Source organism: Psammomys obesus, unplaced genomic scaffold (assembly GCF_907164565.1).
Source record: "Psammomys obesus unplaced genomic scaffold, mPsaObe1.curated_primary_1811, whole genome shotgun sequence".
Lineage (NCBI taxonomy): Eukaryota > Metazoa > Chordata > Mammalia > Rodentia > Muridae > Psammomys > Psammomys obesus.
The window spans coordinates 17,542,496-17,568,204 of record NW_026590062.1 but is presented as its reverse complement, the minus strand read 5'-3'; the positions used below and the strand labels follow the sequence as shown (position 1 = coordinate 17,568,204).

Genomic DNA, 25,709 nt, shown 5'->3' with positions numbered 1-25,709 from the left:
GTGTGTGTGTGTGTGTGTGTGTGTGTGTGTGTGTGTGTGTGTGTGTGCATGTGTGTACTGGACCCAGGGCCTCTGATATGCTAGGCAAGCACTCTGCCACTGAGCTACATCCCCAGTCCTACCTGTATTTTTCTAATATGACAGACTAAATGGGGGGAGGAGTAACTTCTCTTGGAGCCTAGTTACTGAGAATACATTCAGAATAGTCCCCCACTGCCTACAGAGGAACGAGATGCTTCAGTCTCAGCAATTATTTCCAGCAGAATAAGCTCAAGAGTGTGAGGGACAGGACAAAGTACGGCTAGTGCAAGAGAACTGTTCAAGGGACGGTGTGCCTGTGGCAGCCAGAGTCCAGCATACCCACCACAAGGAGCATTACAGAGCAATCAAAAGCAAACCAGGCACACTGGCACACCTGCCATCCTGCACATGGGAGGCGGGGGCAGAAGGACCAGGAACTGAAGGTGAGACCATGTCCTTCACTCTGCCAACAGTGGTTTTTGTTTGGAACATGCAGGACAAATGGTTACCGAGGCACAAGTGGGTGTTTCAAAAGACCTAACACAGCTTCACCTCTTGAAGGGATGGGTTAGACATATTGTAGACTTGAAAATCCAGGAAGTCCCTTCTGTCTCAGAGCTCCATGCCTTCCCACCTGCAGCTCCTACCTGTGTGCTACCACCTCCTTCCTTCTGCAGAAAGAACTGCTTTTTAAACTCATAGTAGGCGTTGTACTGGTGCCAGGGCTGAAGGAACTCAAATCTGTGAACAGAAAAGGACCTGGTGACTCAACATGACCTGCACACAGGCTTCAGTGTTTCTACATGTGGTCTACACTGTGCTGGACAGCTCATAGAATTTATTAGAACAACTTCATAGATTCTATGTGTATCAGGCAGAGGGCTAACCCACTCTCCAGGGTCCTATCACAGGTAAAAATGCAGCTCACATTTTATACACACTGCCAGGTGTAGGGGATAAGGACCCTTGAAGTATGAATTCCAGCCTTTCAAGCACCTACATTTTTACTGCACAATAAAAACAACAAGAACCCTCTCCAACTCTAAGTAATTTAATAAGATGAACAAAAATATGTCTAGTTACAGATATTCTAGGGAAGATGAAAGCACAAAGGAATCATGACAGGATTTAAAGAATACTAAATGAAAACCCCAAATCTCATATACTTGACATGCTTAAATGTTTTGAGGTTTTCGTTGTTGTTTTTTCAAAACGGGGCTTGATCTCAGAAAGTCATAAATGCCAGGCGAACACTGCCACTGAAATTCATGAGTGCCAGCCCAACACACCCCAGCCCAACACTTAAACCCCTTCATCTCACCTCTGATCGTTCTTGGCTCGAACACTGGTCTCAAATTTAAGGCCGTTTCTAGCGACGTACTCTGCCAGCTTATCAATCACAGGCTGGATGTCAGGGGGCGGGGGTATGATGGCCACGGGAGCAAGCGCACTGTGGAGAAGAGCTGGTGAGCAACCCTGAACTTGGCATAGCTTGAGCCTGGCATTGGCAGTTGGAGGGTCCTTTCCGGTTCAGCCACGTAAGAACAAGACTCTTGTTCTAAAGACAAGAAGCCCCTCAACCTAATGAAGCCAGTTCCTGGGCACTAACAGGGTCCAGATCACCACTGATGAAGTGACAATACAGGAAGCTGCATGTGTCACCTTGCAAGCCCAATACTGGAGCCCAGGTTATACAGTGAGACCCTATCTCAAAAAAAAAAAAAAAAAGAAAAGAAAAAAACAAAAACAAAACAAAAAAAACAAAAACCTGACAGTGGGATTTATTAAAGAATGAGGTTCAAAGTCTCAGAGACAAGTTCAATTCTTCCTCCCAATTAGCATTCATTTTTAACTATGAGCTACTTCTTAGGAACAAAAGAAGGAAAAGTCATTAAAAACAGCTGTCAAGCATGGCTCAACATCCTTCACTGGTTCACTGTCTCAACAGTGTGGCCTCAAGTGTCATTCCCCAACTCCTCCCACAGGCTAGGCTAGTGATCTAGTTCTTAGTGTTACCCCCAGCCCACATCTGACTTCTAGGCATGGTTAGAAAGGGGGGCTTTAGTCAAGCTTTGCAGCAGCCTCTAACAGACCTGACACACACAGACGACCCTCCATGGGGTGCTGAGCACTCTGTCCTTCTGCTATTAATGATTTTATACTAGATGCCAACTGTATAACGTGATATCTCAAGGAGTGGCCAACAGAGCCCTTCCCTCACCCAACTGTATGAAACCCCTTGAGCTCTGATGGTTTCAGTCTGCCTCACTTGGACTCTGCTTAACACTGCCCAGCTGAGGTGTCAATACACTGTACCAGAGCAGCCCAGAATTAAGGAACAGATAGCAGGTGCTGCCTGAGAGTCACATTCACATGTGGCTAGATTTCACTGCTTAAAAACTGTTTTTGGTATTGAAATGGGGTCTTGCTCTGTAGCCAATTATACTGAAGAATACCTTGAACTCCTGATCCTCTTGTTTCCACCTCCCCAGTGCAGGGAATACCCATAATGTAATTATTTAGCTGGCCTTGAACTACCCACTCCCCCACCCCAACAAGGACTCATTGTTTATCTTTGGCTGGCTCACTGTGTAGATGATCTCAGAGACTGCCTGACCCTGCCTGGCCATGGCTTTGAACTTTTCATCCTTTTGTTTCATCCTTCCAAAGCTACGAGTACAGGTGTGCGGCAATAGCATATGAATGATAATCATGCTAATTATGGAGAACTCCGGTCACTGCAGCAACCACCATGCTGAACAGACAGCACATACCTTGTGGTGGTGGTTGTGGAGGTAACCCCACTGCTTGTTTCAGCTGTGGTTGGGGGTGGAGGAGGTGTGGTCCCGGGAAGTGGTGGTACAGTGGTAGTCACACTGGGCGAACTGGACACAGTCACTCCAGCAGGAAGGGTGCTGTAGTAAGTGGCCACATCGATCCCAGGTGGAGGTGGTGCTAGGCAGTAGGTGCCATCTGGCAACATGTAGTAGCTGTAGTACATGGCTGCCACGGTTGCTGTAAGAAACAGGTTTTGTGAGCAAGAGGCCAATGACAGGTGTCACAGAGTGAAAGTGCAATGTCCCCCAAAGGCTGAGGTTTTAGTTCCCCTAAATAAACACAACTTCTTTCTTGTGTACAAAGTGCAGGTGGGAAAGTCCTCCCTAAATGCAGAGTGAAACTCCCTCTCTCTGCAGGAATAACTGATGGATAGCCCTCTTCCCACTTGGCTTGTCAGGTAACCTGATATCACACAGTGAGTGAACTCCCTAACTCTCCCTCGCCCCGATACTGGCTACATTTTCTGGAATCTGTTTTTTTCACTCTATTGTTCACTTTAGAAACTGTGCTGTCCACATGCCCAGCAAGGAGCCACTGTATTCAGTTCAGAAGTCTAACATCTCTGGAGCTAACTTCTAGCCTTTCCTATAATCAACAGTCATCAGTATCAGCCTCCTGCTCACTTTCTGCACAAAGGACAGCAACCTACTGTGCTAATACCAGTCCTGAAAGGTAACCATCTTCTTGAAACATTTTTATGGATTTATTTATTTTATTATTTAGATGTACAAGTATTTTGCCTGCATGTATGTGTGTGCCTGGTGCCTGCAGTGATCAGAAGAGGGTGTCAGATCCCCTGGTACTAGAGATCCGAAAGTTGTGAGCTGCCATGTGGGCGTTAGGAAACCCAGCTCCTCTTCAAGAACAGCATGTGCTCTTCCTGCTTAGCCAACTCTTTTGGTCCTACTCATCTTTTTGAAAAATGTTCAAAACCAGCACTGAGCAAAGAAGGCTCAATGAAGTCACAGGGTTTTCACTTCTAATCCTCTTGTAGATAAATAGCAATGCTGTCTACAGAGGGAATTAATTTCCTCTTCATTAGGGGATAGGAACGAAGGACTCTTACTGATTTTCACTTGTTCAATCTGAAATGGTAGCATGGTAAACCACTGTGGACTCAGCAATACATAGCCACTACTGAGGTAAATATCATGGTAGAGTAATTACTGTCCCAGAGGGAGGAGATGAGTCTTTCTGGCTCTGACAGAAAATGTGTATGCAATCCCCTCATGCTGTTGGAACAGTTGTGGTGTGACTCACTTTTTATCAGGCATGTCACACACATGAAGTCTGCAGTGCCATCCCAACTCAGTATTACAGACTCTGGTACACAGGAACAGCAATAGCTAAGTGTCTGCATGGGTTATGTGGCCCTGGGCATTTTCTACCTCTGCTCACAGACACCTAATACATCCCTTCAGATGGCAGGGCTGGCAAGGAGGAGCTCATGGTGAAAGACGGATCTTCTCATTGGCACCCCTGTTTTCCAGCACTGAGCACTCAGTATTTGTTTGGTCAAGAAACATGATGTTGTGCTAGCAAGATGTCCAACCCAGTATCTTGGAGAGCTACCCCTACAAACACCAGACAGCACTGGACAGAATACCACTTACAACTTAATCAGCAGCAAAGCTTCAAAACCAAACTGTTTGGTGAACAGGTCTACGGGCACAACAAAGATTACTGAGGCTAGACCAAAGGAGAGGTGGCATCTGCCTCCCACTGACCTCTTACTCCATGTGACGATGCTCAAGATTTCAATTCAAGCCTCAGCGAGGACACTTCTGTGACCTCAAAAGGACTCCAGAGGTGGTGGTGTTCTGGCATAAAGCGTTACACATCCTGGCACTACACAGACTCAAAAGACCCATGCTGGAGTCATGCACACCCTTCATCACACTGCTGTTCCCAGAGTCCCACGCACAATGTCAAGGATGAATAGGTGTTAAGGAGGAAGCTGGATCTGCTGTTTCCTGTTAAGGGCACCAGAGCAATGGACAAGCCCCAACAATGGCGCAAGAGCCAGGCTTCTCAATGGTCCTAAGCCCATTAGCTCATCCTGCACACATGAGTCCTCACTCTGTTGCTTCTGCTTCTGCTATGTGCAGTGTGTCTCTGCTTGTCTTGAGGCCCTTCTTAGGTTTAACCCACTAGCTCCTGTTTTTGGAAGTCCCTCGCCCAGGCAGACGTGGGAGTATCCACACCACCTGTGGTAACTCCTGCAATGCTAAGACTGCATGCCTGTTACTGCCCAAAGGGAGGCACATCTCCAAAACAGTGACAAGTTCTTGAAAGCTCCTGATGCACTCAGAGGGTAGAGCTTAGCTGTGCTGTTCTCAAATAACCCGGTGCTGAACCACAGCCCACACGAGCCAGTCCTGGCTCAGAGTCTCTTTGGCTACCCACTCTGTAGCAGTGGAGTCTATAGCCTTGTCACCAGCTGACCCCAGGTTTCCAAGCCACTATTAAGTACCAACAAAAGTCCTTATCCCTCCCCCCACCACACATGGAAATACCCCCACAAACATACTCACAGGCTTTCTGATTTTATAATGTAAATTACAAATATACTATCTGACTTTTTATAATCTCACTTTAAAGCCTTCTGTAGAATCTTTCATAAAACTTAATTAAGTAGCTCAAGTATCATGTTCGCAATATCTTTGCAAAATCTTAGTTTACATTAAAAAGCCACCTAAAGATTTAAGGTTTTGTATTTTGCAAGATAATAAAGGTGCCAGAAACCAGCCAAGTAACAATGTAAATGTACCTAATACTACTGAACTGTCCATTCAAACACATCTCACAATATTATACAGAAAGTCACATATAGAATATAACAAGGTTAAATAAGATGGTATTACAAGAAAAAAGAGAAGGTGCTGGAGAGATGGCCCAGTGGATAAGATCACATACTGCTCTTAAAGAGAATCCAAGTTTGGTTCCTAGCACCCACACTGGCCAGCTCATACCCATCTATAACTCATAATGATCTAAAACTCCAGTTCCAGGGGACCCAACTCCCTCTTCTGGCCTCCATAGGCACTGAACACATGTATACAGAAAAACAATCATGCACATAAAAAGAACAACAAACTTAAAAAAAAAAAAAACAAAAACATGGCACCTACAACACAAGACGTGGGTAGCAGTGCCATGTAAGAAAAGTGCCTGGCCCAGGGAACTGCCCATATTCTCTAATGCTAGGCTGCTGTTCCCAGGACATGCCCCAAGAAGCCTCTGCTGCCTCAGCATGTTATAACTGAGGTTTCCAAGGGCTTTGCTTATATTCCCATCTTGATATGGAGTCTTGTTCTGTTCCCAGCTGGCCTCTAAGCCTTAGGCTCAAGTGAGGACCCTTCTTCAGTTTAGTGAGGAGCTAGGACTACAGGAACACACTATCATGCCTGACCAGGACTGGGTTCTCAAGTGAGTGAAAATATGATGTGCCATCATGCTAGTAAATACACTTCATGAGAGCTGTAGACCCATAGCCAGTAAACTGACAGGACTCCACCAGGTGCCCAGGCCATCTAGACAGCAACACGGAGAGGTGAGCTGCTGACTGGGAGGCCCACTCAGAAGCACTTCTCCAGCTGTGCACAAGCTTCCATGTGCAACAGCCCAAGGCAAGACTGGCAGTCTGCCTAATCATCTTTTAGTCTTTTCTTGAATTTGCTGTACTGTGGAGGATGGCCTTGATCTCCTGATAATCCTGTCTTTAACTCCCCTGCACTGGAATTACAGGTGTGTGTCAGCACCCTCAGTTTATACAGTGTTGGAGACTGACCCCAGGGCTTTATATTTGCTAGCAGCCATTCTACCAAGAGTCACACTGCCAGCCCTTTAAGCCCTGTTTAAGCATCATCCAGAGCCCTTCAACTCTTGCTGAGCCGGAGCACAGGTGTGTGCTGAGGTTCCAGAGACCTTCCTAAGACACACCTATGACATTAAAGGAGAGATGTTAAAAAGCTCACAGGTCACCAGCTGAAGGCTTCTGAGAAGCAGCAGTGACCCACCTTCTGGCTATCCCTGAGGTCAAGTGAGGGGGTGGGGGTGGGGAGGGAGCCCACTATGACTCTGCCCTGGAGCTATGAACCATTCATGCCATACCCTTCAACTTCCTTCCCACCTCTAGCTGTCTGACAGGCACTCCTCAGCCTTTTCTGAGGACAAAGGTTTCACATTCTATTCCTTTGATGAAGGCAGAATTACTGTCTCCAGCCCTGGGCTGCGTTTGTCTAAGAACTGTTCACTCAGCACTCCTATCTACAAAGTTCATACTTGTTCTAAACCAACTGTGTCCAGAACTGTCTTGGGCTTTCATCTACACCTTACAGGAACACACCAGCATGCCTGACCAGGACTGGGTTTTTAAGTTCTGGTCTCCGGAATGCCATGCATCCAGTCAGATTTCCTGGACCTCTCAGCAATACCTCTGCCAGGTGTTCAGACAAGCTTCTGTCTGGGAGGCATTTCCACGAGCTTCTTCTTCCTCTTCTCTTAGGGCCTCTGTGAGAACCACCCCAGCTCATGACAGATTTCTCTTAAGCCTTTGGTCAGAATCATCTGTATTCTCACTGTGCTGTGGGAACATCTTCCACTGTGAATAGCGCTGAGCCTTGCATGGCTGTTATTACACACATAAACCCATAAAGGTTTAACTTGCAAGTCAGTCACAGTAAGTGTGACAACAGAAATAAACAGTGAAGTGGAACTACTACAGTAATATATGTAATGGAAGTTAAGCAAACAGGGTTATTCTCCAAACATCCCACTGTGCTGTGCACATAGATGGCCTAGGCACAGGCATGTAGCAATGCTAGACAACCAACTTGAAAAGGGCCATCTGAACATGAACTCTAAGACAAACAGAAGACCAGTCCTATGTGAGATCAGGAGGGTAGCGATCAGCTGGGCAAAGGAACAACTCAAGACGAGGTGGGAAGGACTGGAACAATTCCAAATCTTATCATGCAACTCATAATAGTGCACAATTGAAAAGTTTTGCAATGCTTGTTTCTGGAAATTTCCATTCAATATCCTAAGACTGTAGATCTCATAGAAAGCAAAGCTGCAGATGTAGGGCCTACTGTCTCTCCACTGTTTACCATCTGTTTTGTTCTCTAGAATGGCAGTGCCAAATGGAAATACTTTGTCTAGGCATTCCTGACATAGCACTGGCATGGACATACTGTTCGTACCAGTCGCATAAGAGAAAACAGGGAGTCTCAGCCTAGGCCAAGAGAAGTGGTAGCACAGAGCACCCCAAAACTAGAGGAAAAAAACACATATCTACCCATAATTCTAGGTCCACTCTACTATCTATCCAGTAGGAGCAGAGTCTATACAGTTTCAGATATCCAAGGACTGAAGTAAGAAGTATGTCTTCCTGCGTAGTTTCTTGTGGCAAGTTACTAGAGGATGTTCCCCAGCGAAAAAACAAGAGCCCCAAAGAGACAAACACAGGAGTTAATATAGTCAAGTGATGGAGAAACCACAGCAAAGCCTACGACTGTTTGCTGAGACCATAGCCTTAGACGAGAGTGGCAGACTAAAAAACAGCTGCCAACAGCCAACATACAGGTGCCCAACCTGATGGACCAGCCCACTGTCCTTGGCTTCAGCAGCAGTCACTAAGGCTTAGAAAGATGGCACTATTAGAACCTAAGATGACTAATCTTGATTGGTGGTTCTGAAAGCATATATCCAAGAATGATTAAATAAGGGAAGAGAACTCTCCAGAACCATGCCTAATACAGGCTGTGGCACCAGGAATGGGTCCAAAACAATAACCAAAATCCCTGTAACAACTCCACTCAGGCCATATGATCCAGCAAACCTGATGGTATCTGAGGTGTCCATGGTAGCTAGAGATGCTGTTTGTAGCCTTTGACAGGTCCACACAGGTGAATCACAGTAGAGGCCTTTGGATTTTGGAGCCAAGACCTTGTTGCCACCTATGGACCATAATTTTCTTTGAGACAGCTCTTTGCCTGCTACTGGGACTTAATAGAAACTGAATATTTGACAATGGGCTACTAAGCTACCACGTGACTTGAGCTGCCCGTCACAGGCTAGGCATTACCATCATCAACAGGAAGTAGTATTTATGTGATTGGGCTCAAGCAGGTCTTAAAAGTTACATGAAGAAGTTACCTAAATGCCTATAGTTTCTACTCTTCCAACAATGCCTTCTGTCCCCAAGCATTACCTCATAAGGGTTCTCTGTGATTGGATGACTGAGCACAAGAGCAAGGCCTTATTTATTAATTTTATATAAAGTCCATCCACCAGAAGTAGACAGCTAGATCTAGTATTATAGTACCTTCCTGGGATAACCCTGAAGGACATGGTGAAGGAAAATCCTTGTGGTGGGTACAACTTTGGGGAAGAGACAGAGTTGTGTATTTTAAATACTATTTTTACTCACTTATTTCATTTTCTATTAATTTATTTCTCTCTGTGTATGTATGCATGTTACTGGTGTGCACTGAGGTTAGAGGATAACCTGGAGGAGATAGTTCTCTCCTTCCACTAAGCGGATCCTAGGACTGACCTCAGGATATCAGGCTTAGTGGCAAGCACGTTTACCTCAACAAGGTATCTTGCTGTTCATAAACATTTTATTTGGACAGATGTGCAATTATACACTGACTTATTGGCCATACCCAGTGGTTTGGATGAACATAGGACTTGGAAGGAGCATAACTGGAAAACTGGGAGGAAGCCATTTGGGGAAGAAGAATATACACAGAGCTCTTCAAATGAAGTGAAGATAACTGTGTCCTGTGTATTAAATGTTTCTCAAATGGTGACATATCAGTAGAGGAAAATGTCAACAAGCAAGTATGACGGCCTGTTCTGTAGACAGAAGTCAACTCCTTTTCTTGGCCATTCTTGTCATTGCCCAACAGACTCATGAACAAAGTGGTCATGATGACAAAAATGGAGATTATGCATAGGATCAACAACATGAATTCCCATTTGTCAAGGCTGACCTAGGTATATTTGCTACTGAGTGCCAAGGAATTCATTTCATACAGTGCGGGCTCACACTCTTGGAATTCAGTAATCTTGCCATCCTAAAGCAGCTGGCTTAACAAAATGGTGGCATGGCCTTTTAAAGACACAGCTAGCTACAGAGCCAAGTAGGTGGCAGTGGCCTGAAGGGCTGGGCAGAGCCCTCTAGGAGATTGCATATGCTTGATTCAGTGTTCAGAATACGGTAGCTTCTCCTATAGCCAGGATTCATGGATCCAAGAATCAAGGGGTAGAAATGGGAATGGTACCACTCAACCACTACCCTTAGTGACCCACTGGCAACATTCTGCTTTCTGTTCCTGCAATCTGCCCTGCTGGCTTATATGTCTCGGTTCCAAAAGGAGTGCTTCTATTAGGAGGCACAAGAAGTATTACATGGATTCAATTAAACTGTAGGCTAAGACTTTCCCCTGGCCACTAAGGCTCCTGATGTCCTTGAGTCGACAGACTAAGAAAGAAGTTACTAGAAACTGGAGAGACTGGACCGCAATGGAGGAATGAAGAGTAGAGTCTTTCTTGGTGTGACTACATTCTGAGCAAGTATGAAACTGTAACTACTCAATCCAAGCAGGGTGGTAAGAGCCAGAACCTTCAGGAGGCTGAGGCAGCGAGGACAGAAATTCTAAGCCTTTCTGTGGTATGAAGTGAGTTTCAGACCACTCCCACAGGTAAAGAACCAGGACTTGCTGAGTATGAGTTGGGCAGTAGAAAAATATAAACAGCATGGCCAAATGACCAATCATCTGGCCAAATGAGGACTGTAACTGCCATGTATGTTTCTGTCTAACATTGTTAAAATGTTTGTGGATTTATATGTATGCAGATATTTGTATTTTCTTTCTTTTCCTATTCTATTACTATTAGTATAGTAATAGTATATTAATAGTATATTAATAGTATAGTATAGTATAGTATAGTATAGTATAGTATAGGAATAGTATATAGTATTAAGAAAATGTCAGTACTTGAGTGTTGTTGATCTACGTATCATATTTAACTTATAGGGTATAGACATCTGCTCTGGAGGAAAATTGGTATATTTCCAGTTGTACATAGTACACTTATAACACTTCAGGCTGAATTATGGCTTTGTTATTCATTTGCAAATTAAGCATGATATAAAGAGTAATGGGGGGGGTCAGGCTGACAAAGGGTAGACTCGTGATGCTTAATCTTGTCAACTTGATGGCAATTAACTTGACAGAAAGCAACATGCCTCCGTAGGGGTCTGTGAGTGCACTTTCCGAAAGGACTGAGAGGTGACCCATCCATAAGGTGGGCAGCATCTTCTCACGGGTAGACCACATACATAATGATGTTTGAGTCAAAACAGTACTACACGCCTGTCTGCTTTCACTTCTTTCTCTCCTAAAAAAGATTTTATGTATTTTTATATGGATGAGGTGTTTTGCCTACATGGATATCTGTGCACCAATGTGTACCTGGTGCCCTCCGAAGCCAGAAGACATTAGACCTCCTGAGACTGGAGCTACAGGTGGCTCAAAACTGAACCTGGGTCATCTGAAAGAGAAGCCAGTGCTTTTCACTGCTGAGCCATCTCTCCAGCCACTTCCCTTCATTTCCTGCTGTTAAGTCCACTTAACTGTACTTTTGCTGCGACTGTCATCTTAGCATTTTGTTGGTATCAGACTTCAACTACGCTAGCCTTCCAACATATACTGAAGACTAACACCTCTCTAGAATCTTCCAGGTCTTGAACAGCACCCTGATTGCTGAAGCATTCAGCCATATTCATTCAGTGGTCACCAAGTTCTCATTTTCTCTAGCATGCAGAGAGCTGGTGGACAACCCAGCCACTATTGTGTGTGCTGTTCTAATGAACCCTTTCCAGAATACATACTATATACACACCTTCTACAAGTTCTGTTCTTCCCAAGGTGTAAGACAACCAAAACTCCACCAGGTTGGAGTGTTAAACTCTGGGCATGAGAAAGCTTGAGGGGTATATGAGTGAAGTCAGATCACTGTCTGTCACAGAGAAAGATCCCAGAGCACCTAACCTCAGGATGTGGAGGAGCAGAGGTATAGCTACAGCAAGGGTGGGTAGAGCCTCACCCAACACCAGAGACCAACACTACAAGTAATTCTGGAACCCAGATTGTTCTGTGAGGTACAGAACAAGTATGCACTTGACTTTCAAAGTATAGTTATATCCTACTCTAATTGAACCAAAAATTTAGCATATACTCATTATAATCAAAGAAACGAGGAACATCTTACCTTATTCATCACATTCTTGAGTTTACAGCAAAGAAGAAGCAGATTACTGATACTTTCCCCTGCCCCATACTGATAAGCAAATAAAGAGTCTTGTGTGAGCCACATATCCAGCCCTCATTACTATTTATTTATTTTTGTGTATGGTATGTGTGATATGTGTGTGGTACCTGCATGTAACAATGTGTCATCTCCAACTGTTTCTGCCTTATTGCTCTGAGATAGGCAAGATTTTTCACTACGTCAGAAGTTCACCATTTTGGCTAGGTTGGCAGGCCAGTGAACTCCTGGGATCTTTCTGTTTCTAACCCCACGCTGTATAAATGATATGTGCAGCCACATCTGGCTTTTATGTGTGTACTGCTGATTTAGACTCAGGTCCCCATGTTTCCAGGCCAAGTGCTCTTAACCACTAAGCCATCCATCTTCCATTTCCTCTTTTATTATTCTGAAACAAGTTCTCAATAAGTTGCCCAAGCTGGCCTGGAATTCACTCTATAGCCCAGGTGGGCCTTGATCTTACAATCTCTTTCCTCAGACTACTAAATAGCTGCCATTAAGGCCTGGATTACCAGGCATGGTTCCATTTTCCCTCTCAGTTACTTTCTGACACCCACTTGCAAAGTAAGGATTTGTGTCAGTCAGCTGGGCACTACAGACCTAGCAGTACATGCAACCGAGCAGGTGAGTCATCTGAACAGGACAGTTTTCAAGATGGATCCATGGCATCAGGACTGGGGAAATGGTGGTGAGGCTGTTGCTCCTACCAAGATGTGAAGAACAAAAGAAACCATCTATTAAATGTGCAGGGCACATGGTTGCTGACACAGCACTGTGGATGAGGAATAGGCTGGCAAACACAGCTGTACTTGGGAATTTCTACCCAGGATGAATCAATCCACTCTGAAAGTAGACACAATGAAAGCGATCCTTTGAATCAGCACCTGACTGCCTCTTGCCAACAGAGCCAAAGCAGCAGAATGTGCTGGGAAGATTTTCTGCTGCTGTTTGAGAAAGCTGGTCTATGGCTGACAAGGCCTCAGCAGAGTCTAGAGTTCATCCTCACAGACCCACAAACTTCTGGCATATCCCAGTCAGATTCTTAGTTAGCAAGCACCACTGGCAATCTTGGCTTCATGGCTAAGCCTGGCCCCTCTTGGATTTACACATCCATCTATCTATTTTGCCCTCCACCACTGGCTTGTATGTATTTCTGTTACACCTCTTCTCTATCACCCCGAACAAATTGATGCATTTCTTCATGAAGCTAACAATATAACACTTTATGAAAGTTCAAGAACAAAAACAAAACAACAAAAACAAACAAACAAACAAAAAAAACCCCAAAACCAGTACCAAGTGTTTCCCAAGAAACAAAGCTAGCTTAACAAAACATTTTTTTTTTTTTTTTTTTGCTAAATTTACAAATTTTACTAAATGTACGTTTTAAAGTGTATAGGGCTCCAAATAAAAACAAGGGAAATAAGAATGTAATCGCATGATGCTTAGGTCAATGAGGGTTCCATGTGACTGTTACCAGTGATGTCACAGCCATCTTAGTGTGTGTATGCACACACCAAGGTATAATCAAGATGTAAAATTTTCTAACAATGCAGTCTTCAGAACAAATCCCTATGGGTAAGTGACACAGGGATACTTAGGTAAGTTACCTCACTATTTGGGACTGAGAGTGAGGGTGGGCAACACTCTGTAGAAAGACAAATATTGGGGGGCTGGAAAGATGGCTCAGCGGGTAAACGTATTTGCTGCCAAGCCAAATGACCTGAATTTGATCCTCAAGAGCCACACGGTAGAAGGAGAGACCTGATTCCTGCAAGTTATCCTTGGATTTCCATTTTCATGCCATGAGACACACATACCCACACATACACATATACAGAAACTATCATCAAAGCTGCTGACACAGGACTGTCACTTCTAGCAGACCAAGTGTGCTAGTGAGGAGAGTGGCACTCTTCCTGATTCAGGATTAACTGCCCATCACCTTCAACCACACTCTGCACCACACATCCTATGCAGACATGAGCTGATGGAGCTCACTGTGGCACTCCTGACAACTCTGGACAAAGGCTGCAAGCTTGGCACTTTCTACACAAATACTTGTCTGTCTCCCCAGTACCACAAGTCCGCCCCCGCCCCTCCTGAAAGGCAACTTTTTCCAAATGTAAAATGCTTTTACATTTGGTATCTGAAATTTTCAGCCTTTCTGAAAACAGGGAAAGTGGGAGGAGCAACAGCTCTTCTTGATCCCATAACAACTGTGACTTTCTTGATTTTGTTTGTTTTGAAACAGGGTCTTACTCTGTAGGCTAGGCTGGCCTTGAACTTGTGGCAATCCTCCCATCTCTACTTCTTAAGTATGGAGATTACGGACACAGGCACAAACCACCATACCCAACATTTGGTTTCCCGCTCTTTTCCATTCTTTCGGTGCACAGCAGTTGCACTGAGAGGATGCTGTGTGCATCCCGGCATCTTGTGGATCTACTCTTACCACTCCTCAATGTTGTACTGAATTAGTCTGTCTGTACCGTTGTGACCCAAACCCCAGACATAAAGTATGTAAGAGAGGAATGAAGTTATTTTGGCTCATGGTTTCAGAGCTGCTTAGTTCACACTATGGTAAACCAGAAGCAAAAAAAAAAAAAAAAAAAAAAAAAAAAAGACTAAGAAAGAAAGAAGCCAAGGCAAACCCCATGTCCTTCAGAGGCTCTATCTTTTACTTTTGATTCCCTCCCAATAAAGCTGTCATATTATGAGACATCAAGGAACTGTCTAACTCTTGATTTGATAAGAGTCCTTGTGATCCATTCAACTGCGGAAACACACTCACAGATATGCTGAGTGGTGTATGTCACCATTCCCTGCAGTTTCTCAGGAAACACTCCCAGCCAGCCAGCCAGCTGTGTGTTTCGTTCACCTGCTGCACCTCTGAGCACAATCAGACTGGCAATCTCAGGGCACAGGGGTCCCAACAGTACAGTTACACTCACTCCTTTTTATCTAGCAATGTATCCACTTCCACAAGGAGGCAATCACAAAGCAAAACTTAGGCAAATCTGCAGTGACTGCCTGGGAAGGCTTGCTCTAAAGCACCACAGCCTGGCTCACTGCCAGAAGCAGTCATTTCTCACGGATGTGTTTTGCCAGGACCGGTGTCAAGATGATTATTCCCACAGTAATCTCAGAGTCAGTGAGGAACTCCACATCACCTTTTCCCTGACACAGGTGCCTGCTGCTATTTGTGCACTGCAGCAGGTATTGTGAGGTGAGCAGACTTCTTTTGCCTCTGAAAAGCCCTGCTTCCTTCACACTAAAGTTGCACACTCAGTGGAGGCCAAAGTGTCTTGAGCATAAATGTTGGCACCAGTAACAGTCATCGTCACTGCTGAGTCATTCCTTTTCAGCACAGGAAAGTTCACACAAAGAGTGGATATTGAAAACCTTCAAAGTCTCCAGAGGTAGAACAGGGGAAAACAGAGCCGGGAACCCCAAGTTCCTCTTTCCCACACAGTCAGCTCAGTTCTCTAGATTTCCTGTTTCATCCTCTGATCCCAGGTACCTGACTATCAGGAATCCCCAAAAGATCCTTTCCTAGTATAAAGCAGTCAGCACTTTCTAATACAGAATCTTCTACTGTAGAGGGTAAAAACAAAATCAAGCGACCTCAAAACTCCTTACAATGAGCTGCCCAGTTTTTAAATAGAAAAATGTCACTGTCTTCATCCCTGCAAGCATACAAGAGACTTAATAACTGGCTCAGCATCTGTCTCAAGGACATCCCATTACAGTAGACAATTTTGAGGTCTGCTAACAGGGTGCACACATTGACATATCTGAGAAAATGGACACCATATGCCACACCAGTTTACCTGCCCTGTTGAGGCTTCTGGCTGGGGAGAGTGCTCTGATATGAAATGCTTTTGCTATAAGCATAAAGACCTGTGTTCAAGGCCCAAATCCTATAGAAAAATACACAGTGCATTGTTGAATACTTCTAATCTCAGAGCTTGGAAAGTGGTGGCAGGAGGGTGAGTCTGTGGGACTCTGTTGAGGCTGTCTAGCTTAATTGGTGAGCTCCAGGCTAATTAGCAATTTGTCTCAAGGGAGGTGATTATGTAGGCATTTCTGAAATCCTCTGGCCTTCATACAAACGTGCTCTCACATGCATATACACACAAAATAATTAATTTTTTAAACACACACACACAATAATTAATTTTTTAAAAGCGCGCGCGCGCACACACACACACACACAAATAATTTTTTTAAAAAAGTGTCTTCAAGAAAAGACTTGTTGTCAGGTATGGCGGCTCATGCCTTTATCCCAGCACTTGGGGAGGCAGAGGCAGGTGGACTGATGTTGAGTTTGAGGCCAGCCTGGTCTACAAATCGAGTTTAGGACAGTCAAGCTACACAGAGAAACCCTGTCTCGAAAAACAAAAAACAAAATACAAAAAGAAAGAAGGAAAGAAAAGAAAAGAAAGGAAAGGAAAAGAAGAGGAAAGAGGTGTTTTGCCATTACCGGCCTGAATAGAACTGGAATGACTTCTGCAGTGGTGCATGAAGGTCACATCTGGGATGGGCCACCAGATGCATCCGTAGCATCCAACACGTTTAAAAGTTCTTTCTTTTCGTGGATTAGATTTTCCTCTAGAAAAGCCTCTTTGAACTAAGTTAAAATTTAACTAAGTAAAAATTAAAATTCACTCATGCATGTGGAGATCAGAGGTTAGCACCAGGAACCTTCCTCCAACTGCTTACACCTTATCATTGGAGACAGGGTTCTAAAGTCGTGTTCTGTGCCGTGAATGGATAAGACCAGCTGCTTTAGGCTCCCACCTCTGTGTCTTCCTTCCTGTGCTGGACTGTGCCCTGGAACAGCGAGCTGAACAAACCCTTTCTCTCCCAAGCTGCTTTCTGCCAGGGTACTTTATCACAGCAACAGAAAACAAGCGAGATCTGAAGGTAGGATCAGGACGCTGTCAACCAAGCAGGGGTCAATGTGGGGTTCTCATCTGTTTGTTCACATGCCCCAAGTGCAAAACTGCATTCATGTATTTAAACAGGAAAATGGAAAAAACAAGAAAAGTAGTTATTTTTACAATATAGAAAATATATGGTTCTCAAATCCTGGTGGCTACAGAGTTTTTGTATTGTTTCCCCTGATGGCATTTCATGTAGAACCTGTGATCCTCCTGCCTCTAGCTCTTGGCTTATATAAAAATATTATTGTTGCCCAGCTATCTTGTCTGTGGCCACTTTCATATGACAATCACAGAGGTGGGCAGCTTGGTAGGACCCTGGAAGCTGGAAATGTTTACTCCTGACCTCTAAGAAGTTCTGGCCCCAGACAGGCTGTACAGCTTAGAAAAAGGACTGAAACATGAATACAGAACCAACGCAACATGAACAGGATCGACCAGAGAACACAGAATAATCACCTGATGCCAAGCAGAGGCAGAGCCACAACCAGGGAACAGAACCTTCACAGGAAAAGGAGGACCAGAGCAACAGTAAATGGAACTGAAAGAGCCCAACAAACAGGGGAATGTGAGCCTCCTGCTGAAGGCACACACGGGAAACAGAGCTGACTAAGCAAATGACATTAAAGGCAGAGGTGTTCTTCAGGTCGCCTCAGGTGTCCGGGTGCAATCAGCACATAGCTAATGTGCAGGGAAGATGAAGGCACGACTGAGTCACTATGTTGTAGGTGCATAGTGGCTCAGTAGATGCTGTGTTGCTACATATGTTAAAAGGCAGCAAACACTTTCAGATATAAAAGAATTTAAGAGAACAGCATCAGACCCAGCAGACGAAAACCAGTCAAATAGTAACATCAGCACCTGCCAGCCCAGGGTTCTCTGGGGTGTGTGTCAGGAGTTACAATGGGTTCTGGTTCACAAAGCTCTGAGGGACAGAAACTGTTATCTGAAAACCTCACACACAGACCCTGATGGACTTCTTTTAGACAAAGGTTGAAGGCTGATTTTTTTTCTTTCTTCTTTCTTCCTTCCTTTTTTTCGAAACAGACCCTCACACTAAATATATGCCATGCTAACTTCAATCACAAGAGCGTCCTGCCTCTGCTTCCTGAGTGCCCTGAATACAGCAGCTACCAGGGGGTCATTAACCATGTGCCACTGGGCATTTGTTTTTCACTTATGCAAAAATTTGTGAACTTCTGGAGAGCACTTGTAAGAAACTAGTTTATGAGAATCAAAATGTCCAAGAGATGAATTAAATGTGGAATTCAACTGAGGATACTATGCAGAGGAAAATAAATCTAGTCAGTCACAGAACTAAGGTTAAGCAAGCAGGAATTACAGTTATAGACAGAACACACACCAGCTAAGAACATACACATCACTCATAAAGTATCACAACATGAAGCTAATACTCATACCAAAACCAAGTAGTCAGCAATGAGTAAACAGAAAGCAAACCAGGCATGGTGGTGCACGCTTTTAATCCTAGCACTTGGGAAGCAGAGGCAGGTGGATCTAAGTGAGTTGAAGGCCAGCCTGGTCTACAAAGCCAGGATAGCCAGGGCTACACAGAGAAACCCTGTCTCACAAACACACAAACAAACAAAAAAAAAAAGGGGGGGGGGAGTGGTACGTGTTAGGCAAGCGGTTCACCACTGAGCTATTCAACCCTGGGGAAAAAAATGATTTCACAGGGACTCATTCCCTCTAAGACAAAAACATGTAACTTACCTCCTGTCCTGCCTGGTGTTAGGGCTGAACCTGGAGTCCTGTGCCTGCCATGTAAGTGTTCCACTTCTGAGCTACATCCCCTGACCACCAGATCTCTACTAGAGAGTTCTTTCAGGGATGCTTCTTGAGTGGTGAGCAGCTTTACCTACAGTTCAGCATTAAGTTACATCACAGGGTCTGCTGCTGAGCTCCAGTCAAATCTTTCTACCATAATCCACACTGCTTAGGTTTTGCTATTCAGGCCTGGCTCATCCCTTTCTCTGTGCTGAGGTAGTTATGTGGGCTTAAGCCTCCTCAAGGATGCTCACGAATGCGAAGAACCACAGTGCCTTCCTTCTGTCTTCCTATCTCCGTGACTAACAATTACACTATCTACAAAAGAAAATGCCATAGTCAGCAGTAACCCAACTGTTAATACTGGGATAGGGACCAGTGAGATGGCTGAGTGGGTGGAGAGTCTTGCTGCCAAGCCTGACAACTGAATTTGATTCCTGGGACCCATATGGTGGAAGGACAGAACCGACTGCTACAGAATTCCCTACATGTACTATGTTGTAAATGCGAGCACACACAAACTTTAAAAATACAGTAACAAATGTAAAGTAGGATAGGGCTAGGGAAGTGGCTTAGCAGGTAGACTGGCTTGTACAGCGGCCTGATGAACTGAGTTTGATGCTGAGAACCCATGTCAAGGTGGAAGGAGAAACTGACTCCACAAAAGTGTCCTCCGGCTGCCACAAGCAAGCTCTGGTATGCGTGTACCCAGGTTCACATGCAATCGTATGCACACAGAAAACTTAGTCACAAGGGATACTTTAACCTTAGTTATTTTTAGAACAGTACAGAAAGCATTGTTGGCTCTGACAGTAGACAGTATTTTAGCGTTAATGCCTCTTGCATAATTTACTTATACACTTCTATAAGGATTTATTGTTAAGTAGCAACGCAATACAGAATAGAGCTTGAAAAATGGTTCATCATCAAGCTAAGAAATGAAAAAAAAAACCTGTTAATTTTATACATCTTAATTTAAAGAACTTCTAGAAGAAATTTCATAAAATAAAAATTAATTGGTTCTCTTTTCTAGGCTGCACAAATCTGGGAAAAATAGTGGAAGGTGAGCTACAAGGAGCCTGGGTATATCCTGGGTTGCTGAGTAACCACTGCAAAAAAAGAAGATCCACTAGCTTTGCTAGCAGAGACCTATAGTGCTGTGCCTAGACAACAGTGGGCTGTGTTTTCAAGTTGCACATCAATGTCACAGCTGTGAAAAACTCACTCACCAGTGGACCCTGGAAAATCACCATATATACCTGAACACCTGAGGCCAGGGTACAGCTCAGTGGTACAGTATTTTTCTAACATGCATGAAATCCTAGGTTTGTCCCCAGCATTACCTAAAGCTAGGTGTGACAGTGCATGTCTGCAATGCTAGCTTGTGGAGTTGGAGGAAGGAGAGTAGCAAGTTGGAGGTCATCCTTGGGTACAAGGTGGAGTTTGAGGCAAGCTTGGGTTACATTAGTCCATGCCTCAAAATACAAAGCAAAACCCTGAATGTCTGTTGGCAAGGGGTCCAAACCACTTTAAATGACAAGCAGCTGTTCACAGAGGCAGGTAAACCAGCCACCACTCCACCTCTGCTTCCTTCTCTCAGTTCTCAATGACACTACACCTGACAATGGCCTTCCTCCACACACTCTATGGGACCCCCCACAGCGCAGACAGCACCATTCAAGGTCCAGTGCGCAGATGGTGTACAGGGGAGCAAAACACCCACACAGCTCCCACTATGCTGTGGTAAAGCCCCCTCAGTCTTTGGCCACTGCTGAAGTCCTACTCAGAATGGGTGTCCTTGGAGACTAATGGGAATATGCTTTGGATGTGCAGTTTATAGAGTCTCATACTTAATGTCATTCATACTGCCTGCTCACACCCACAATCCCACTGATAAAACCACTATCAGTTTCTCTTTGCTTCAGTGACATTCGTTTTTACATTCAGGCCCTTTGGTTAAGTGTGATCTTTCTATGGCCTCCAACCCAACTTTGCCCTGATGCACTGTGGAGCCTCTCTAGGAGGCTCTTGTGCAGAGGCTGGGGAGCAGTTGGGCTGAGCCTTTGAAAAGAAGCACACTCACTTTCACCTTACTTATTTGTACCGATTTCTGACTGTCACTTATTTCCTATCTATCTAACAGTGAAAGTTATTTGTATATTAAACACTTCCCCTATTTCCTCAATAGTTTCATTAAAAACAAAACCATTTGTAGGTGTAATCAAGTGTTGACTACTGGCTTAAAGAGGATGGCTGGCTCTTCCTCCTGCCAAAGTGTCTTTCTTTATGACACCCTCCCCATCTGGCTCTGGAACTCAGAAGTCAGCTGTTGGATGCCTGACGGCAATAGCTGGCTCTCTTTTCCAGACACTGCTCTTGACTCCTGGCTGCACCTGCCTTCAGGCTCTCCTGCGCTACCCTTTGCAGACCAGTCAGTGCTGGCCTCTCTGTGCTAAGGCTGTAGAGCAACTTGAAGGACAGTGGTTCCACCTGACTCAGGCAGCCTGCGCCATGACACACCAGGCAGAGTGGTCTCTTCTTTGGAAGGTTGAGATTTTGCTTTTATCAGATTTTTCTCTTAAACAATTTCTTTTCAGTTAAACTTACTGTAATTACGTATTTGGTTAAATTTTATGCCAACACACAATTTGAATAAGAAGAGAATTGCTGTTTCTGTGAATATAAAGTTGAATGCTTTGGAAAAATTGGATAAAAAGCCAAGTGCTTTAAAAAGCTACTGTGCAATTACAGAAAGAAAACCGTTGAGGGCTCAAAATAAAAAAATAAAAGCCTGCACTGCAGTACCATAGCACTTGGCACCTGCTTCCCAGGACAGAAACCCTGACAGGGATGGGGGTGGGGTGAGAAAGGTGGGGTACAGAAGCCCAGGGAGCAGCTATGGCCCAGAGCTGAAAGGGTGGAGAAGAGCACATACAAACTCTTCAAAATTAGACTGTGGGCCAGTGAAGGTGCTCGCCCGCCTGACAACCAGAGTCTGATCCCAGAACCCACTGAGGAGTGAACCAACTCCATGAAGTTGTTCTGTCACCACCACATGCGGGCTGTGGCATATACATGTGACTTAAGCCATATACACACATGTATACACGCACGCATGACACACGAGAACACACAGAGATAATAAATCAAACAAGTTAAACAGATAAAGACCAGGCAGGTTAGCCTGGTGACAGTGAGATCCGCTTCCAAGGATTGTTTTCAGATCCACAACCACCATCTTCAGACCTGTTTTCTCTCCATATTTTAAGACCTATTTTGTGAGCTTCCAAGAGCAAAATCACATTTTATAATCTGTTAGGATATGTCCCCCCTGTATTAGACCTCTTTTCAAATTTCTCAAATTCTGCCTTACTGTTAAGATAATCAGGGAAATTTCCATAAACCACCCTAGGTTTCACTTGTCCATTGCAATACGGAATCTTAAAATACTATGAAAAAGTTTTCTTCAATGTTTCATTCAGAATATAATAAATTAACATTCTATATGTATAAATGGGAAAAACAAAGGCCTGCAGAAGTAACATAACACATACAGACAAGGTCTCACTGTGCAACAGCCCTGGCTGGTCTGACTATGCAGACCAGGCTTTGAACTCACAGAGATCCACCTGCCTCTGTCTCCCAGGTATGGGGATTATTAAAGGTATATGCCATCAGGCTTGTCATTTAAGATTTGCTTTTATTTGTGTGTATGTTTCTATATGTGTTTGTGACAGCAAGAGGTCAGAAGAGAGTGCCAGATCCCTTGGAGTTAGAATTATAAGTCACTGTAAGCCTCCTAACATGGGTGCTGGGAACTAAATTCAGGTCCTCTGCAAGAGCAATATGTACTCTTAACCACTGACCCATCTCTCCATCCCTCTTCTTAACATTTTAAAAGTTACTCACTAGTAACCATTCTGAGAGCCTTGTGCATTCCTAGAGTAAGGCAAGAGAGTACACAAGCATGTCAGGCATGACCTTTATCCACAGGGCATCCACATGTACAGACACATGGCTGTTTAACACACCAGTACAGTGAACACAAAGAGTGCTAGCTTGGTAAAGAGGGCACATATTGGCGTGGATAGCCATCATCGCCCCCTCTGCCCCTCCGCCCACAGTAGTCTTGCACCTCTTTTATAGTAACACTCCTCTGCATTAGCCTCTCCATCAGCCAGACATGTTCATTCTTCTCATTACAAGAACCAAGGGCATAGTCTCACTAAGCCACAGGCAAACAGTAATTTATCGCCAAGCTATCACCTATTCTTTGAAGTGCAAGTGCAATGGAATCCAGGCACACTCTGCACTGAGTCCTGACATTGTTGCCCAAGGCCCCACAGTCCCAGGCACTTCCTGCTCCAGTCCTGTCAGCTAAGTGGTAAGGCTTGGTGGACACTTGCCGAGGAAGTGTCCGAGGACAGGGACAAAGTTAATGAACGATGGCGGTCAGTCATACATATGCATGAGCATCTCTCCAAGTGTCATTCCACCCCTCTCTGCAACTATGGGAAAGAAGGAATTCCCAAGACTCTCCTGAAGATTCAGGAGATACAAACCCTCATACAAACCAGGCTAAGTCATAGGCCACTGTCTGTAAGCAACATTCTGAACATTACAATTAATTAACGAACCTTTGGAAGTTTAACAGTAGAATACACTAGAAAGATGCAGAATAATTTAAGGGCGGTGGAGGCTCAGGGGGAAAGTGCTTGCTATAAAGCTTGACAACCTGAGTTCTATCCTCAGAACCCACATAAAGAGAAGTGACTCCACATGACATGGGCATCACTCCATCTTACACATACAGCAATAATAAAAAGAAGCAAACTATGCTGAAAATAAGAAAAGGACAGCAGGAAAAAGGCCGGTGACCTGCTGCACAGGGGCCGTGCAGTTTCCTCTGTTAACACTTAAGCAATCTAATCACTACATGTGGATGAATTTACTGCAAAAGAACTTAAACCATCAGCTGTGACTGGTCTAAGTCACAGTCCCTCTGTTTGACTACATTTAGGTGCTGTACTAATGGATGGCTGCAAACCAAGTGTCACCTAACTGAGCAGAGCCAGGGCTGCTTCGAATGACCAGCAATGGGCCAGAGAAACTCCAAAAATTTCAGATTTTGGCCATTTTACAGCAGGAGGTAACAAAGCGCTTGACAGAGATTTGGACTCAAGTAAGTGTACAGAGCTGTAAGACAGGAGCAACAAGCTAAAGCAGACACCCACAAAGAAAGTACAGAGGGAGGCAAGATTTCCAGGTAGGTACCTTGCAGAGCTGGCGCCCTGGAGAGACCAAGGCTGTTCCTGTCTGCAGCAGACCCACAGCCAAGGATGCTGGGACTTTTCTGATGGTTTTTGAGCAGTTTCATTGAGACTCAGATCCTAAGCTCTAGCCACTGGCCTGGCTCTGCTGTAAAGCCACAGGGAGTCCACCTGTCGTACCCCATGATTTTCTTGATCTTGGGCAGAGAGTTGTGTTGGTAGGCTCTGAGGACTGTGGTCCTTGTAGCTGATAATAGGAACATATCTGAAACCTACCAACCCCATGTATATCTGTTTGTTCTTACAAACTCCAGGCATCTAAATAATCTACGCTTCCTTATGTCCAGGACATTTCATCAAGGCCTGATGCCCTTTTTTGTTGAGGGCAGTGTTGAGTAGGACTAGGTCTCAAATAGAACTTAATAAGCCTGAGACTCCCCCAGAGCCACAGGAAGAACTGTGCGGTCCTGGGGCCCTGTCTTGAATCTGTCTGATCCTTTGACATCCTATGCTGTCAAAGTTTGCCTCAGGCCACTGTTCCCACTAGACTGGGGATAATGAGTCACAAAGCAGCTATGATCAATCAGCTTGTTCCACCATCCTGCCTGGCCCACAGCATCTAGGCACAATATACCACAACTGACCTCTGTGTGTAACTGTTCAGCCTTTAATGACAGTTAGTTTCTCTACTGCTCCCTTCTATGGCTCTAAAGGGATAAAGAAACATGAATAGACAATGCATTTTATTTAAGCATTTTGGAAGGACCCTGCTGTTCAAGGTTGCAGCCCTCCCAGTCTGGATGGCCATTCTGAGCTCCGCGTTAAGGTAAAGGACTCACTCTCACCAGCAGGGCCTCCTGCTCTCTCCCTAACTTCACCTAGGAGTGTCTCTAGACATAGATGCCCCTAACCACATTTGATATATTGCCTTTGACACAGCATCCTGCTAGCTCTCCCCTCCCTGCCCCTATAGGATAGTTAGATACTGCGTTCCAGTTCATGATAGGATCATGCTGTTTAATGCAAATCAAGCATCCTTCAAGTGCCTAGTTTTAACCAATTATGTACAGCTATCCTTGAAGTCCCCACCTACTCCCCAAGGGAATTAAAGTTGAACTAGCTCCCTGAAATGGTTCTCAGAGTGTCTGATCTCCGTATGTGCTTGTTGGCCTTCCAAGCTCTGTACCTTGTCTCCTTTCCCTCCTGACTTCATGGACTGGTGGGAAATAGCCCTCCAGGCAGGAGAAGAACTACAAAGCACACTCAGGACAGTCTTGGAACAGGAATGCAGGGGTTGGGCAAGATGGAGGGCTCCGTGAGTAAAGTGCTTGCTGCCCACTTTACACACTGCACTTTTTGACTTTGGATTCCCAGTATCCCTGTAAAGCTGGGAGTTGTGACTTGTACCTGGGACATAAATACAGAAGGATCCCTGGGGCTTGCTGGCCAGCCAGTCTAGTTAAATCAGTGAGCAACCCTATCTCAAAAAAAGTAAACAGTAGAG

At 44.6% G+C, this 25,709-nt stretch overlaps 1 protein-coding gene across 7 annotated transcripts in view; it reads right to left on the bottom strand.

Moving 5' to 3' along the window:
* The window catches only part of Sfswap (splicing factor SWAP), a 76,631-nt gene that overhangs the window by 33,036 nt on the left and 17,886 nt on the right, over positions 1 to 25,709 (bottom strand). For all 7 annotated transcript variants that reach the window (XM_055605809.1, XM_055605815.1, XM_055605808.1 and 4 more), the window contains 3 exons: positions 2,796 to 3,036; positions 1,343 to 1,471; positions 669 to 762 (listed from right to left, as the gene is read on the bottom strand). In XM_055605809.1, the coding sequence (XP_055461784.1) occupies positions 669 to 762; positions 1,343 to 1,471; positions 2,796 to 3,036 (464 nt within the window). The remainder of the gene's footprint in view (positions 1 to 668; positions 763 to 1,342; positions 1,472 to 2,795; positions 3,037 to 25,709) is intronic.